General features: G+C 41.5%; 1 protein-coding gene across 1 annotated transcript in view; it reads left to right on the plus strand.

The window, feature by feature from the left end:
- The window catches only part of LOC133136475 (laminin subunit alpha-3-like), a 90,714-nt gene extending 74,442 nt beyond the window's left edge, over positions 1–16,272 (plus strand). Inside the window, exons 64-85 of the mRNA XM_061253986.1 lie at positions 515–685; positions 1,132–1,283; positions 1,753–1,947; positions 2,298–2,446; positions 2,545–2,707; positions 2,880–3,007; positions 3,102–3,246; positions 3,355–3,462; positions 3,585–3,730; positions 4,435–4,552; positions 4,780–4,920; positions 5,147–5,277; positions 5,624–5,758; positions 6,054–6,186; positions 10,321–10,448; positions 10,837–11,017; positions 11,581–11,736; positions 11,995–12,157; positions 12,318–12,448; positions 12,644–12,737; positions 13,534–13,653; positions 15,703–16,272. Of these exons, the coding sequence (XP_061109970.1) occupies positions 515–685; positions 1,132–1,283; positions 1,753–1,947; positions 2,298–2,446; positions 2,545–2,707; positions 2,880–3,007; positions 3,102–3,246; positions 3,355–3,462; positions 3,585–3,730; positions 4,435–4,552; positions 4,780–4,920; positions 5,147–5,277; positions 5,624–5,758; positions 6,054–6,186; positions 10,321–10,448; positions 10,837–11,017; positions 11,581–11,736; positions 11,995–12,157; positions 12,318–12,448; positions 12,644–12,737; positions 13,534–13,653; positions 15,703–15,845 (3,131 nt within the window). The 3' untranslated portion in view covers positions 15,846–16,272. The remainder of the gene's footprint in view (positions 1–514; positions 686–1,131; positions 1,284–1,752; positions 1,948–2,297; positions 2,447–2,544; positions 2,708–2,879; positions 3,008–3,101; positions 3,247–3,354; positions 3,463–3,584; positions 3,731–4,434; positions 4,553–4,779; positions 4,921–5,146; positions 5,278–5,623; positions 5,759–6,053; positions 6,187–10,320; positions 10,449–10,836; positions 11,018–11,580; positions 11,737–11,994; positions 12,158–12,317; positions 12,449–12,643; positions 12,738–13,533; positions 13,654–15,702) is intronic.
- The last annotated feature ends 1,313 nt before the right edge of the window (positions 16,273–17,585 follow it).

Raw genomic sequence — 17,585 nt, forward strand, 5'->3', positions numbered from 1 at the left:
TCGTTAGCACTGACCATCTCAACAGGGCTGCTGCTTCAGACACACAGAGCACAGAGACAGAGAAAGCCTCTGAGAGACAGAGGGAGTGTGGACGAGTGACAGAGAGAGAGAAGAGGTTCGGGAGTAGCTCCAGAATAGGTTAGGGAATAAGGAAATGAGGACGCTATACAAACTGCTGGTTATGGAGAGAGGGCAGTGAGAGGGAATACAAATGAGAGAGTGAAGGAGTGCGAGAGACAAGAGAGGAGTGAGATATTGAGGGAGCGGGAGAATGAGTGATTCAGATGAGCCCTTTCTACATACTTCCCGGCCCTGTCTCACAAAGAAGGATGACTGAGTCGGCTGGATAACTGCACTAAGTAAAGCCCAGAACCCTCCTAAAACTCAAACATGGACTGAAATAATGGTTTTACTCTGCGCAATTATCCAGCTAACTCAGTAATCCTGCTTGGTGAAATATCCCCTTGGTCTGCTCTTTCATCTGAACCTCAACCTTCACCCTTCTTGTTTCCAGATGATGTCGCTGCCATCATAGACGCAGCCAAGAGGACGGCGGCTAACGCTAACGACACCGCTGAGGACGCGATGAACCGAATCAACGACATTAAGGACGAGCTGAAAAAGATAAATGTCCTCCCCACAGATCCTAACCTGGACAATGTCCTGAACGAAGTCGATAAATCAGGTAAGCACCCAAAAACCTGTAGCATTCCATGTATCCCAGTTCCAGATTAGGAAATCCAGCAGCACTATGTTTACTTGTTAACTACAGCATTTCCCTACATGCCTACACCAATGGAAAAATTGTCAATTTATGGTCAAATATGAAACTCAAAATATAATGTATGTTTGGATGCTAGTGTTGGTGTAATATATTAACTGTATAATATTGCAGTATCGTATTGTGTGCATAAAAACTCTTCATTACTGTCATTGTTTTCCGTGTATATACACTCACTTAGCACTTTATTAGGTATTTATTAGACTTATTTTTTTACACTTGAAATGTACATGTTGGGTAATATATGCAGTATATATTTCACAGAGTATGTTCGTTTTTTATTAATATTCACTATTAAAGTACTTCTTCTCAGAGCAAAATCTAACATTCAGTAATTTTGTTTTATATAGTGAAAAACCTCACAAACACTATCCCAAACCTCCTGGATAAGATCCGCAAAATCGACGATCTGAGCGCCCAGTTAACCCCCACAGGCAACGTGTCCGAAAATATCAAGAGGATCAAGGAGCTGATTGAGCTGGCCCGGGATGCTGCCAACAGGGTGCGCCCCACACCCCTCCTCCTTCCCCCCGAAACTATCTCTTTTCATTCCTGTTTCTCATTCTCATATACATATACATTCAAATATGTGATTAGAATGCTCTTTAATGGACAATCGAATGCTGATGTAACAAAGCAATCAAGTTCTCGAACACTGAGTAAAAAGTAAACTCATCAAAGAGTTAATGGGCTGACAGGCCTGTTCTCTGAAATAATCAGTCAAGCACTCTTCTGTGTATTCAGTCATGACCATTTAGTCCTTTGCAAGTGTTGTATCGAAGGTCAGTAAACTGATTTATTGTTCAAAAAAAAACTCTTGACAAAGTGTTTGTTGTGGGTGGCAACGTCCAGGTGAAGCGTCTTTGCTCGTCAATCAAACTGGTTCTATGGGTCTTATTTCTTGTCTTCTGGAGCTCCATGTCTCTGTGGGGACGGTGCTAACTGGCTGCCTGCCTGGCCTGTGTTCCCAGGTCGTGGTCCCTATGAAATTTGCTGGCGACGGACACGTGGAGTTGCGTGCCCCGAAGGACCTGGATGACCTGAAGGCCTACACCACCCTCAGCCTGTCTCTGCAGCGGCCCGAGACTGAAAGCAGAGGGGACGGGTCCCGCTCTCGCAGACAGACCTCCGACAACCTGTTCGTGCTTTACCTCGGAAAGAGAGACGTGAGTACCATCGCTAACACTCCTTTATCAAAGCGGACATGCTGTACGGGCCAGTGATACAGGGAAATGGGCTGTTTGATGTGGTGCCATTGCACATAACAGGAGGGTATGCGCTAGAACTTAGCACAAATATGTTTCATATGTTTGAACACATGGATAATTTACACATGCTCAGTGCATAAATGTATTTATTAACTTCTTATTTGTCTTTATCATTGATTCTGTTGTTCCTTACTGAGCCATATATAATATGGTGATGGTGATACCCATAGATCAGAATAGATAGTGCCAGTAACATTAATGGGTAAAAATGTAAGTGAGCTGACTGGCTGCCTTGTCTATGCCCGTAGGCATCCTCAGACTACATAGGCATGGTCCTGGAAAACAATGAGCTCTTCTGCATCTACAAGCTCAACGGCAAGGAATACAAGGTCAAGACAAGCAGCATCAATATGTCCCCGTCTGAACAATCCTACTTCGACAAGGTGGACTTCAGAAGGTATTCCGCACCGACAGTCTTCCTCACACACTGGCGGCAGTTGGCCTCCAGTTCGAAACCAGCACTAACCACATCTCTCCTTTGTCTTGTTCTCTCAGAATCTATGAGGACGCCGAAATCGTCCTGACACAGTTGTTCACATCCAATAATCCCTTACCGGCCGTAACCTACACCAACCAGGGAGACTTCACCCAGAACCTGCTCAACCTGGATCCTGAAGATGTAGTCTTTTATGTTGGCGGATACCCTGACACTTTCACTGTAAGCACATGTTTGATTCTGTGAGCAGAACAACATATTTTGCATAAATAATATTTCATAATAGTAATGTTTCTTAATAGCCTTTTAATGTTTCATTTTCGTGTAGATCCTATAGTATAGAACAAAAAACTAATTTGTTTGACGTTCATAATTACGTTATTTCTTCAAACAGCCTCCGCAATCATTGAGGTACACCAAATATAAAGGATGCATTGAAATGTCCACCTTCAATGAGAAATTCATCAGCCTGTACAACTTCAAAGAAGCTGTCAACGTAAACCCAGAGGTGCCTTGCAAGAGGTACAGTGCTAACAGACCCATACGAAGTTATGCAGAACCTTTGGAGTTGCTTGTTGATGAAGTCAGTTAACTGTGAGCCTCTTCTTTCCCTTAGGTACATCCCCTCTGAAGTAGACATGTACTTTCAAGGCACCGGATACGGCAAGCTGGCTTTTCCGAAACAGTGGGGTGTGCTCATACTTTCGCAGGTTCTTTATACCCGATCAGAAAACGCAATCCTTATGTACATTGGAAATGAGGTACGTCTTGCACAAGTTTTATTTACGTGTGTGTGCTGATGCCTTCTATCACAAATATTGCTGATATTGTTACATTGTGCTGAGTTGCTTTTTTTGCCTTTTATACAGGACTCCTATTACATTGTCACTGTGGAAGGAGGGTACATTGTATTTCGGGGGAGAGAGGGTGAAAAGATGTTGGAAGAGAAGAAGAGTGCCAATAAGCTATTTCCTCTGGTAAGAGAGCTATTTGATGACATCATCCCTAAGCAAAAACAGGGCCATCACTACAGAAAGCCATGGGTCGAATAGAAACGACTGAATAAAGTGTTTTTCTCTGTTCCTGTGTGCCCCTGCAGAAGACTCACCAGGAGATTCAGGTGATCCTCAGGAAAACCACTTTCCTGGTTCGTTTGGGAAGCAAGACTGCCATCTCAGCACCTATCACCCCAGGAACATTCGAGGGCTATTACATTGGAGGCTTACCGCTACCGTTGAGAGAAAGGTACAGTAGCCATTTTAGTGCACAAAACAATAGCTATAGTGCATACATTCATTGTCAAAGAATCCAGGTTCAGAAGGGAAAAATCTGTCCTCAGTATTTGATTTCAATTACCTGCATTTGCTAATTAGCAAGATTATTCAGCCAGGAGGTATTGAAATCAGCTGGCTGACTTCATGGGTGGGAGAAACTCATGACAAGACTTTGACTGTCTGACACCTGGACATTCCACCTATGGTTGGCTCTCTGAAATAAATGCCAAATTAAGTTGCATTTCGACCCATCCTTGTTGACCCATTGCTACAGTGTAGAAGACGGCATGCTATCTGCCTAGACGTCTTTCAAAAATAACAGCAGCGTAGGGGAATGGTTAGGGAATTGGGCTCGTTACTCAAAGGTTGCAGGCCTAATTTTCAGTTGGGACACTGTCTTTGAATAAGGTAGATAACCTGAACTAATTCATAAAAAAACATCCAGCTGTATAGACAGATTAAATGTCATATTTTTAAGGCACTTCAGATGAGTGTGTCAACTAAACACCGTAATGTTTTGTGAAGTTGAATGCAATCACTGTGTATGCAGTGCATCAGGACCCATTTTTCTTACTTCCTCCACTACTTTTTACATGGTATTATCATGGAGCTGACTTCTGGGTGTGACAGAGGTGATTTTCATTGTCTGTGTGCAATGTCTGTGTGCTTATTCAGAGACAGCATTACCACCCCATCACTGAAGGGATGTGTGAGGAACATCAAAACAGGTGGCAGCCACGGCGACGTTAAGGAGCGAGTTGGCATGGGCAAAGGATGTCCAGCGGACTACCTGGTGAGCCTTAACCTTCCAGACCCTTCTGCAAATTTCAGTCGTTCAAGGCCTCTTGCAATGCAGACAGTGTCGAACGGTATTTCAGTGTTAAAGGTGCTCTCATTGATAAGTGCACCGGGTGGGATTAGGTGATCACTCTCCTCTCAGTAAACCTGCATTCCAGCATTACCGAGTCTGTAATTCTACAATTTACAATAATCCTCTTTGTCTTCGAACTTTGATCTCAGGGCTCTCGGAAAGCTGAGTTCAGCCTGGGAAGCTCGCTTTCTAGAGCCCCCAAGGGCTTCACACTGTCCAGTGATGTGTACGTCTCCTTGGGCTTCAAGAGCACTGAGAGCAATGGCCTCCTCTTCAGAAACACCCAAGCGGTAAGCATTCTCCAGCAAGTCAGGAAGTCCAGGCCTGGCTTTGACAAATGTGTCTTTCTCTCTGAAGAGCAGCAGAAGGCAACACTTTACTGAATGGTTAGATCATGAAAGCAGGGCCTTTCGTGTGATCAATATTTGACCCAACTATTTAAATGAAGCTTTTGAATTGCACACAATGTAACTGCTTTGAATGGAACCCTCTGACTCATGCTTTCTTCTCCAATAGGCCACTGGGATGGAGCTGACCATGGTTGATGGCTTTGTTTCATTCATATTCAATGGCCAAGTGTGGAAGTCAAATAAAACATACAAAGACGGCGAATGGCACTATTTGACGGCTACCAAAAAAGGGTCAAGGTAAAAGGAAGGAGATATGTTCATTATTGTCAGCTTTGAATATAAATGTAATATTATACTTATTGTGTAAATTAAAATAATAACATGAATAAAACGTGGAAAGAAACACACTGTCCATTGTTAAGTTTCCTCACATGTCCATAAACCAAACAAATTACCCCATGGGCACTCTTTTAACCCTTTAACGTGTAAGAGCACACAAATGTGATTAGAACTTTCTATTGGGAATGTGACTATCACTATTTGTATTTGAAAGCAATTTTCTAAGAACACCAACTTTGAACATTGGAGAAAAAAAAAAGACTTCTTAAAGGCTAACCTCTCCTCTTACCATCACCCATCTCAGGTTTGTGCTGTTGATTGACGAGGAAGATGAGGGAAAACTGCAGAGTTCTTCCTCCCCTGTGGCCGCTAATGGAGAGGACATCTTCCTGGGGAAAGACACCTTCAAGGGCTGCCTCAGCAACCTTTACATGAAGAGGTCAGTATCCCCTTCCTGTGTTTTGAAAATGTATTTCCACTACCTCTCTGTGTCCAGTAGTTAAACACTCAACCGCTTTTAATTATAAAGTCCTGTTTGGACCAAATGCCACTGCACAGGGCATAATATCAGGTTTTCCCTACCTCCAGAAGATTCTTTGCATGTTCATCTGTCCAGGGTTGTTTTTTTATGAGCATATATATCACTTTTGGTTTTGTCTTCACAGTTGTGATCATTATATGGTGCAGGACTAAGGGTTCTGACATGCTTTGTTTCCTGTTTGTCTTCGTCTCAGGCCCGGTGCTTTGTATAAGCCAGAGGACCTGAGTGGGTTCACCTCCAGTGGGAAAGTCCTGCTTGATGTCTGCAGCACAGACCCACCCCCTCAACTGATGATGGACAAACGCAACCGCAGCAAATCCAGGATGGTGGGTGTCACTTCCGCCCGGCAACACAATCAGTGAGGCTGACCAATCAGTCTGCAAAGTCAGTTGAAAGAGTGGCATTTCATGTTACAGGATTGTGGCTTGTGCACTCATTAACCAGTCTGAATAGAAAAAAAACATTCTTGTGTATTTCTGCTTACATTTATAGAAATTGAATACATTACATGATATTATATTGTCAATATGTGACATTTTGGAAAATACAGGTATGGATAAATGTACTGATAATGTGCTTCACAGAAGTGTAACAATGGTGCAATACTAATAATGAAATAAAGTGGTAAAGCTTAGGCATTTGCCAATATACTGTGAAGTGTTCTAATATACACATTATCTTCCATTTCTGTAAAGGAACTGTACCTTTACAGAAATGGAAGTTAATCCCTAAATCAAAGATGCTTTCAAAACATTATAAAATGAGCCGTTTTAAATATTGAAATATTTACTATAAAGTGCAGTGAATACTTAAAAACAAAATCAAATGTAGTTTTATAAGAAAGTAGGTTGTCCCCGACATTGCCTCAGTTCTTCTGCAGACATTGGCTATCTCACTTGCTTCTGGCTATCCAGGTAATTCCAGACAGCCTTGATCAAATTTGTATCTGAAAAGTAGTCTGTTATTTAATCTGTTGCTTTATTTAATGAAATGCAAAATGTTCACACTAACATTCATCTTTTTGGAAAATTAATGTTTGGAACTCTCAAATTTGCCATTTTCTTATACTGACACACAGCAATTAAATTAATATAAAAATGTCTACCACATTTCCATTTTAAATAGCCCAGGGTGCCTACGACTTTTGCACAGTACAGTATTCTGTGAGATACACTAGTATGTCTTTTCAGTTATGCCAGACCTTTTTCTGACAGAAAATGGCATTATTGATCTTCTTGGTGCTTTTCCAGTTGGAGAGTGGGTTACAGAGTGGGTCTGTGTTAAGATAAGTCTGGGACTTTTCAGCTGCTCATTGCTTTTGGGTTGACGGTAGTTAGTTGCGATGTGAATGTGATGGTTCTATGCTGCTCTCCTTTCAGGTTTGAAGAGGAGAAAAGGATTTTCTGTGCCTTGAAAAGTGGACATTTTCCCTTTGCATTCGTCAGTTTTATAAAGCTTTATTATTTTCTTTTTTAAAACACGAATACGATTTACTATTTATGTATTTATAAGCATGTCCCCTGTAAAAGTGCTGCTGTTGTTTGTGTTGGTTGCTGCTGTCGGCTGATTGCAGGTTGTGCCTGAAAAGGCATATGAACAGGAAATATCCAACTGTGGGATGAATTGTACTTTTTGAGCATTAGCTTCTGACATAAATAAACACAACAGGTTCCCTGTTATAACCATTCCATCTTTCAGACCATGGACTTATTCAGCCAACTGAGTCAACATTCCGTATTCAAAATGGCCTGTGTGTTCTCTATTTCAATAAATAGTCATACAAACAAATGTTTGTCCATTGTCTGTAAATAGAACAAACAGCCAATGGACAAACATTCTAATACAGTACTTTGATGTTTATTTAACATTTTCCATAGTTGCTGTTCATAAATTAAGCAAATTAATCTTGTCATTCAAACAGCAAACACAATGGCAATGGTTCATTATTGTTGTACTTCATTTAACCATTGGCCTGATAGAAAATCATCGTAACTTTTCCACGTTATATCATGAATTTCTACCCTTTGTCTGGTACATGTAAGGAAATGATCAAACCTGTATACTCCAATGTACTCCAAGAGCATAGCAACATATGCCCTTTGGATCAGCTCCCAAACCACACCCCACGATCCCTCCCATTTAACATGCAGATCTCCATTTTGCACTTGTGGTTCATTTAATTCTTAACACCATGTTTCATTTTGGTCATTATTTATGTTTCTTTATAGCAAGAGTGCACTGCCATTGGGTGTTTTCCAGTTATAAAAATAGAGCAGAAGACAGCTAACTAGAGCACATAATCACATCTGCCTACAGCACATTGCTTTGAACAGTGTAGATCCAGTTGAAACACTGCATCCATTTCCCCAAAAAATATATTGTGTTCAGCTTCATACTCACAATGACTGCTTGTGTGTCTGGTGTGCATGGTAATTTGTATCTCCATACTCCATAAGGACAAATGCCAAAAAGGACATTACTGAAATACTAGAGGCAACATTGTAGAATGTTCCTTTGCGATTATCTTGGGAGAAACGCAAACATTCCCCTGAATAAAAGCCAAGGCTCAATGTACTGGCAAGCATCAAAAACCCAAATGAATTTGTGCATTTCTATGCCAGTGTGAAGAAGCAGAAGATTATGCACAAGATTCAACACACATTGAGTCAGCTGCCCGAGCAAGTAGTGGCTAAGTTAAGGCACATTTGCAATGTAACATGCATGCTTCACCTGCACCATTCTCTCAGTCCTGTGTGAAATGAGTAACCACACTGATCACACCTATACTGCTAACCTCGCAGGATGGAAAGAAATGGAGATTCCATCCCATAATTAACTAAACATGTGCTGTAATCAGTGTAATTCAGAATCGGCCTGCAGTAAGAAAGGGCTCCACAACCCTACACCTGGTCTCATTGTTAACTCAAACTGAATTGATTATTTAAAGCAGTTGATTACACAGTTACACAAAACACTTACACAATTCACCTCATCTTGTCTCCTGGGTGTACATTAATAGCCAGTTGGACACCATGTGGCTTAAATGGCTTCTTCCAGGGAATGCTACTAACATTGATGGAGACACACACCCCAAATAAAATGTTTAGTGTAGTGCCTGTGTCCGTAATGGCTTGATATTAGAAATAATATTGTCTATTTGATTCATGTGTTCAGGGGAATAGCCTTAAAATTACAGATATGTTACTCACGGGTTAAAAGGCAAACACAGAATAGACCCTGCTGTAGCACCCTGTTCCAGCACGATCAGCGTTAGAATCACATATGGAGGTTATCATAGCAAATTTAAAAAACAACAGAATTCCCTGAAGAAAATTTCAACTCTGTGCTTCCATTTTGCAGGCCAGATACTGATAAACACATATTATTCATTTACTGTAAAAGCACTGTTGTTTAGTTGCAGGTTAAAGTGTATGAAAACCCAAGTCATGTATCAGGATGTTTGTTACAGGCTTTTATCTGAATGTGAACTGAATTTGTGGGCATGTTGTAACAAATCTAAACACTGCCCTGCCCCTTTGCACCATATTACTGTGAACTTATGGGACATTCTGACATGCCCAGACTTGCCCCTCTTCTGATGATGGATTCTCCCAGAATCCCTTGTAGTCATGCTCCCCAGAGTGCAATGCCTGCTGCTCTACCAGGCGTTGCGTACTGAACCATCAAACAGAGCTGCAATTAAATGAAAACCCTTCGTAAACAAGTGAAAGGGCTTTGCACCTAGCCAGGTGTGGTTTGAAACATTATGAGGCAATCTGTTTAGATACAGTATCAGTTTGTACCATTTGCATGCTAAATTAGAATCTTTATTATGTTTCAAAGCATCTGTACAAGAAATACAAATTATGATCAAATACATCAGAAATTGCACTTGCACAGAGGAGGCATACCAATACCATCTGCTATTCTGTTAGTTGTAGTGCTAACAGGTTTTGTGAACAACTTCTTCATAGACAGTGCACATATGTAAAGAATATCACTGAGGCAAATCTCCAGTCTTGATAAAAGGTTTGCCTGCACCCAGGGGCATACACTCATATGGAAAAATTCTCACTTTGTCCAATGCTGTCACCTACATATAAAGGCCACTAAAATAGATATAATCTATTTACATAATCTTTATTTAACAATATAGATAAACTGAGAACTCAATTCTATTTGACAATCATGCCTTATGTTCTTCTTATGTTTGTATGTTGTAATGACCTGAGGAATCAAAATAGGAAGGGAAAGCAAACACCCAATCAGATGTAGAGATGGTTATGTGGCCAGAAATGGAGGGCCAGCTTTGTGGGGATGCTAGGTTCCACCACCTTTTGAAAAGGGCCATGGGATCTTCAGTAATTAGAGTGTCTGTTATCTTTTCTCTGAAGACCCTGGGCACAATGGCCTTTGGGGCTGAATGCGGTGTGTGATGCGTTCTTCTCTGTGTTGAACAGGAAGGAGAGGCTCGTGATGACAGCCTCGCTATGTGCAGCCTGCCCTCTATGGTAACACACAGTTACCGGCTCGGAGGACCTTTCAGCTCACTGACCTACAACATCACTCCACAGGCTCTGCGTAGCAGGTGAGCCCCCCCCCGCATCTCACTCTCCTGTCGCATGTTGATGATGTCACACCACCTGCCTCTTCATGAACTAGTGTACAAGGTGAATTTTGCCTACGGTGGCTGTCCAGAGAGAGTTGCTCTGGTACATGCAGTGTGGAAAGGTAGTCTAGAAACAACCAAAAAAACTGCAAGTAAAAACTGAGACACTAGGGCAGCTTCTGCGTTAACCTTTTGAGCTAACCTTTTGAAATGTGTTTATCCTGAATTGCTGTTTCCAAGGGTGTGAATGTTAGCTTGTTACATGATGAAGTTTGGCAGTTCTGCTACGCTGCACATACTGTATCTAGCACCAAAATGGCAGGTGAGAAGCGACAGAAACGCGGACACGTGTGTTTTTGTGTTCCAGGCCTCACTTCTCTCTGGACGTAAGGACAGAGTCGGCCGATGGCCTGCTGCTCTACATGGCCGGCAGGCGGGAAGGCTCCCACCTGGTCCTGTACATGTCCAAAGGCCGGATCCGACTGTCCATCGGGAGGAAGAGGCACATCTTCAACAGGGAGAAGTACAGCGATGGCAAGTGGCATACGGTACGGCTCAAGCAGCTACACGCTTCACAGCCCAGCCATTCAAATTGAAATCAAAGTGCATTTTTAAAAACATTTAACACAATACAGATATAGAAAACATTAAACACTATATACATCTACATAACATTTAACACAATATACATTTACAAAATATTTAACACAATACAAATAAATGCAAAATATTTAACACAATACAAATAAATGCAAAACATTTTACACAATACAAATTCACAACATATTTTACACAATGCAACATTCATTTCTTCCACAGCATATCCCAGCTTAAAGCCTCCATAAAAATAAGCCTAGTTGGCAAGAATGGCAAGGAAAAAGTTGTTGGATGGGAAGAAATGACTTGCCTTGATTATGACTCACATTTATATTTGGCTTTGTGGAAGGCCTCATGGTTTTTCAGATAATTACTGTTGTCTGTAGATATTTGGGGACTGTAAATGATCCACAGATATGTTTGTATATAAATGACAAAGCCACTTTTGTTCAGGTGAGTCTTTCCACAGTGTTGCTTAGTTACAGGTGTGGAGTGCTAATACTTTCCTCAACAGGTGATGTTCAGCTGGGAGAGGCGAAAGTTTCGCCTGGTGGTGGACGGCCTCCAGGCCCATGATGGCCAGCTGCCCCCTGAAGAGGGAGTCTCACTGGACCTCCAGTCGCCTGTCTACCTGGGCAGTGTCCCAGCATCGGTGCGCACGGAACAGCAGGTAACCATGCACCTGCATCAACTCACACACACACACACACGGCTCTGAAATCACAGGCTACTGCCATCCCCTCTGAGGCACAATGGTGAGTTTTCAGCCAGACAAGCAGGGGTATCAATTTAAACCCGCACACAAACACAAATGGACACTTACACACACTACAGCCAAGCCTTTTCAGAGTATGCTTAATTTGGAAATTGACTGTATTTGGCATTATGAGGGCAATTACTGGATAATGTTTCTTGTGTTTCTTCTCAGTGGAAGGACCTCCCAGGGGAAAGCATAATTGGATGTGTTCGTAATTTCAAGATGAACAGCCAGCCAATGACAGAGCCCGCAGCCAATCATGGGGCGGCACCCTGCTTTGACGGGCACACTGTGGGCGGAGCCTATTTTTCAGGAAATGGTTATGCTGTCATAGGTGACGTAACCTTCTCATCTGCCGAATCATAACTTGAGTGCAGCAGAGTGTTATTGGTTTTTAATATTTTTAAGCATAACATCCACTATCTAAGTCATAAGGGAGGATCAGAGAGGCTCTGGTGCTTGCTGAACTATATGTGATTTGTTTTGGCTTGCAGAGGACTACTTTGTTGTGGGAGTCAGCTTTGAGCTGGTGTTTGAGGTTCGTCCCAGAACCCTAACAGGAGTTATTTTCCATGTTGGGGGCAACAGAGGACACCACCTGAGTCTGCTCCTGAGGAGAGGGCAGGTGAGCTCACAGATTTTGCACACCATATCCCCTGTTTTTAATGTCTCCAGGTGTCTAGTCTTTATGATCTGGTGAGAACATAAATACTCCTCCTTTGAGAACCATCTTCTGAGATGAGGATTTCAAACTTCTGACCTTAAATATGATCTCAAAAGACACAGAGCTGGACTGTAGGTGTGGGATTGTGTCTTTCAGGTGGTTGTGGAGGTGGACAACGGAGCAGGAGAGTTCAACGTGTCTGTGACTCCCCAGAAAGCACTCTGTGATGGCATGTTCCACCGAGTGGCAGGTAAGACACACACACACACACACACGCAAATACACGTGTACATACACATGTAAACACATGCACACACACACACACACATACATATACACACACACAGACCCACACACACACAAATACACGTGTACATACACATGTAAACACACGCACACACACACACACATACACACACACACACACACACACACAAATACATGTGTACATACACACGTAAACACACGCACACACATACACTCATATGTACACACACATGTATACACCCACCCACACACACACATACGCAAACACACACCCACGCACACACGCATGCACATAGATACACACATGCATTCAGCGAGTTCACAGTTGGACGAACAGAAGGTCTGTTTTGGGGGAAAGACAGATGGAGGCTCTCACTACTAGCTCTGCAAATGATTGAGAGTTGACAGATACTTAACTTGCTCTGGGAAAGTTGGCAGCAAAGATGGCTTAGATTCAATGAGCATGTTGTCCTTAACTACCCTTATTAATAATGATTAGCATTACCTTTTATTTCACAAAACAGTTTGACAAGTCATGTGATTTATTTATTTCGTAGCATGGATAACTACGCTTGTGAAAACAAATGTAACGTACACAATTTCACATAGTCTAGACAAACGTTAAGAACAAATATTAACTGATAAGATTAAGGTGTGTTTATGAAAGACAGACACTTCCTTTTCCCTGTTTATGCAATACCTCAGTTCCAAAGTGTCCAGAGTCACTGAGTTTGTACATAATAGAGTGATGGTGTTGTTTAAACCTTCTTTATTCGCAGTTATCAAGCGGAACAACGTAATCCAGCTGGATGTGGACACAGACGGCCGGTACACAGTGGGACCTTCCTCCTCTGTCTCCACCAGGACCCGAGACCCACTTTATGTGGGCGGCATTCCAGGTGACACACATTTCACACCTGGTAACAGGACATTATTGGGATTTTAAAGCAATACGGAAATACAATGTATGCACGATTTAAGTATTTTATATAATATCTCTATCTTAATTCGAAACAGTATAAACAATGTGCAGTATATGGTTCATTGATGGCATTTACCTGCATCAGAATTTTTTAGGTATTTATTACGCTTATTTTCTAGACTTCTACTGCTGTAGCCTATCCACTTAGAGGTTTGACACATTGTGTGTTCAGAGATGCTCTTCTGCATACCGCTGTTGTAATGTGTAGTTTATTGCATTACTGTCACTTTCCCATCAACTTTCACCAGTCTGGCCCTTCTCCTCTGACCTCCCACAAGGTGTTTTGGCCCGCAGAACAGCTGCTCACTGGATGTTTTTGTTTTTCACACCATTCTCTGGAAACTAGAGACTGTTGTGCATGAAAATCCCAGGAGATCAGCAGTTTCAAGGATAGCCAAACCACCCTGTCTGGCACCAACAATCATTCCATGGTCACTTAGATCACTTTTCTTCTTTTTAAGTCATTTGGTCTTAAAAACAGTTGAACCTCTTGACCAGGCCTGCATGCTTGTATGCATTTAGTTGCTGCCACATGATTGGCTGATTAAATATTTGCATCAACAAACTGTACAGGTCTACCTAAAAAGTGCTTACTGAGTGTATATAAATCCACTTTAGTGAAGGCATGAGGGGATAAATCACAATATGAACATTTTAAACATTTTTTGCAGTAGATTATTCTAAATATTTTTTTCATGTTTATGTTTTATTCAAAGAAAATATACAGGCAAAAACAAGAACCAAATTTACACTGGCTTAGTCATTGATTATAAAATACGTCATTCATCATTGACTCAAAGTTCAAAATTGGTAAATTTGACCCAAAACAAACACAAGTGGTCCGCATCCCCGTTCCTGGAGATTTACCGTCCTGTAGGTTTTCACTCCAACCCTAAAAAAAAGCACACTGCATTCTACAGGTGAAGATCTCCTTCTGCTGATAATTAGTAGAATCAGGTGTGCCAAATTAGGATTGAAATGAAAACCTACAGGGTGGTACAGCTCTAGGAACAGGGTTGGGAACAACTGGCTAATAGGGTTTTGAGCTGAGTTGAAAAAACTGGGTTCAGAAAGTCCTCATCAGTATTTTGTTCCAATCGCCTGGATTTTCTCATTACCATAATTATTCAGTCAAGAGGTAGAATTAATTAGTGAAAACAGCCAGCTGAGTTGATGGGCAAAATTCTAGAATTCAGCTGGAGGAATATGACACTGCTCTTCCATTAGGAAAGTCTGATTTTAGTCAGAATTGAACTTTGACTTCCAAGACAATGCAAGCCTTTCACTTCTACTCTTTGTGACTGCTGAACTTGACAAACTTTGCTATACAAAGAAAAAAAAAAGAATTATTGCTTTTAATTGTTAGAGTCACAATTACAGTGATTGAATGCAGGCAAAATCTAGTTTGAAGCCTAGTTCTCTCATTGTGGATGAAAAAATGCGCATGGTAGTCATCATTGCATTACATTACATTATTGGTATTTGGCAGACGCTCTTATCCAGAGCGATGTACAACAAAGTGCAAAGTGCATACCCATAACCAGGGATAAGTGCACTGAAAGACCCTAGAGCAGGGGTCGGCAACCCTGGTCCTGGAGAGCTGCAGGGTGTGCTGGTTTTTGTTTTCGCCTTAATACCAGCAACTGATTCATACCCAAGAAACCAGGTGAGGCGAGTTAACTGTGTAATCCACTGCTTTAATCGATCAGTTGCAGACCCCTGCCCTAGAGGGAAGTACAATTTTGACTGCTACCTGCACAACAGATAAGGACCAGTGCCTATTTGATCATCGATTTTTTTTTTATTTGTAGTAATACCGCAAGATGCAAATGTATGAATAAACCACTTACCTAGCCAAACAAAACTAGCAAAGGTATGATCCTAATACACAAGCAAAAAAACAGGTAAGGTGTGTCTTCAGTCTGCGCTTATCATATCATTTCATATCTCTGTCCTCTCCTCGCAGATTCCACGTGGCCTGTTCATCTCCCGAAGGCCTCGTTCGTCGGCTGCCTGCAGAACGTGCAGATCAACGGGAACATCGTTTCCTTCGACAAAATCGCTCGAGTGTTCGGGCCTGTGAACCTCAGAGAGTGTCCCACCAGCTGAGATCACATCTCCGCCGACGGAAGACTCGCCACTATTGTATGTGCAATCAGTCAAACGGATCTCAGTTAAGGGCTACCCCAATTACAACGTGTATCTCTGTTTGTATGGACATCGCAATGTAAAGAACTGTCAGACAATGTTATTTCAACATCTCTTTTTTTATTTATTTTTAAATGAATCGTCCTCACAGTGGATATATTCTGTTGTTACATGAGATGTATTTTTATAATTTCCATTTTATTTTTACCCGTTTTATCGCACTTCATAACTGTGTGGATCAAGCCCCTCTCATATGAGAGGACATGTGTCTCTAGTTAGTGATTCACTGGGGTCTATGGAGCAAGAAAACTGTGCACTTTGTTTAATACCATTAAATACCAGCTCATGTAAATACTGTCAAAATGATGAATAAAACCTTTTCTCTTAACATGTCCTCCTGTTTCATTTGCATTAGGGATTCTGCACCTCTGTCCAATACCTCTGTATATCTGGATATACAGTCCTGTCCAAAAGTATTGGAACAACAAGATCAATTGTTATACAATTGAGTTTGAGGTCAAAGAGATGACAGATCCAAATTTCTGACAAATTTTTAGGTGAGCAAAAGCATTGGAACATGTGACTGACGTGTTTTTGGTTGTCCAGATGTGACCTGTTGGATTGATTAGTTAAAAGTAAATAGTTCTGAATGTCTACTCTTGGTTTTAGCCTGGGGTCTTGCCCTTAATTTTGGTTAGAAAAGATAAACCACCATGAAGACCAGTTTTAAGCTTACAAAAGAGGGGAAATTGCACAAGCATTGGAGATACAACAACTTGTAATGTGAAAAAGAAAGAAACCACTGCCATACTGAGCAACAGACCATGAAAAGGTTGACCAAGGAAAACAACAGCAGTTAATCACAGAAACGTTGTGAGAGCTGTGAAGAAAAACCCAAAAATATCAGTCAGCGACAACACAAACAATCTCCACAGAACACGGTCAATCATTCAAAGAAGGCATAGAGAGCAGCAATATACAGCAGAAGCTATACCATAAGATGCAAACCACTCATCAGTAGCAAGAATCGTAGTCAACAATTTGCCGTGGTCTGCAGTTTGTTTGTTTGGTCTGGAACCATATAAAAACAACAACATACACAAACACAGTCTGGCAGCTGGCCGATAGCCGAGGGTGGGGGAGAGGGAGAGCGGGAAAGAGAGTGATCAATCAATCATGGGGGGGGGGGGGGGTTTACCTTTAAATGCCATCCATTCAACACACTGTAATAAAAGCTTTGTATATATACTATATATTTATGAAATCCTTTTCTGAGTGAGATATTTGGGGGTGGTGAACAGCTGGAGTCCTCCTGGTGGCCAAAGGCACTCTTCACTGATTTATTTATGATTTAGAGTTCTACGAGCAGAGATGTATAAAGTATACAGTGCCCTCTTAGGCAGGATGTTACCAGCATGGGGTGAAATTTGCAGGTGCTTGCACTTTATCTGTCTGTGTGTGTCTTGACTTTGATGAAAACACTTCTGGTCATGGTTTGCGTCATTGGACAGGGCCCACTGGATTTCCAGGTGGAAAAACTGCCTCACAAAGAGCCCAGACTACAACTACAATACTACAACTACAATATTACAATAAATGTAATAAGGAAATTTTAATTAACCTTGTCCTCAAAGGACACTTTTTCACAGAAACCAACACTAAGCCAGAGTATCAAGAGAAACTGACATTTTTTCAGATAAA

This window comes from Conger conger, chromosome 9, assembly GCF_963514075.1.
Source record: "Conger conger chromosome 9, fConCon1.1, whole genome shotgun sequence".
Classification (NCBI taxonomy): Eukaryota; Metazoa; Chordata; class Actinopteri; order Anguilliformes; family Congridae; genus Conger; species Conger conger.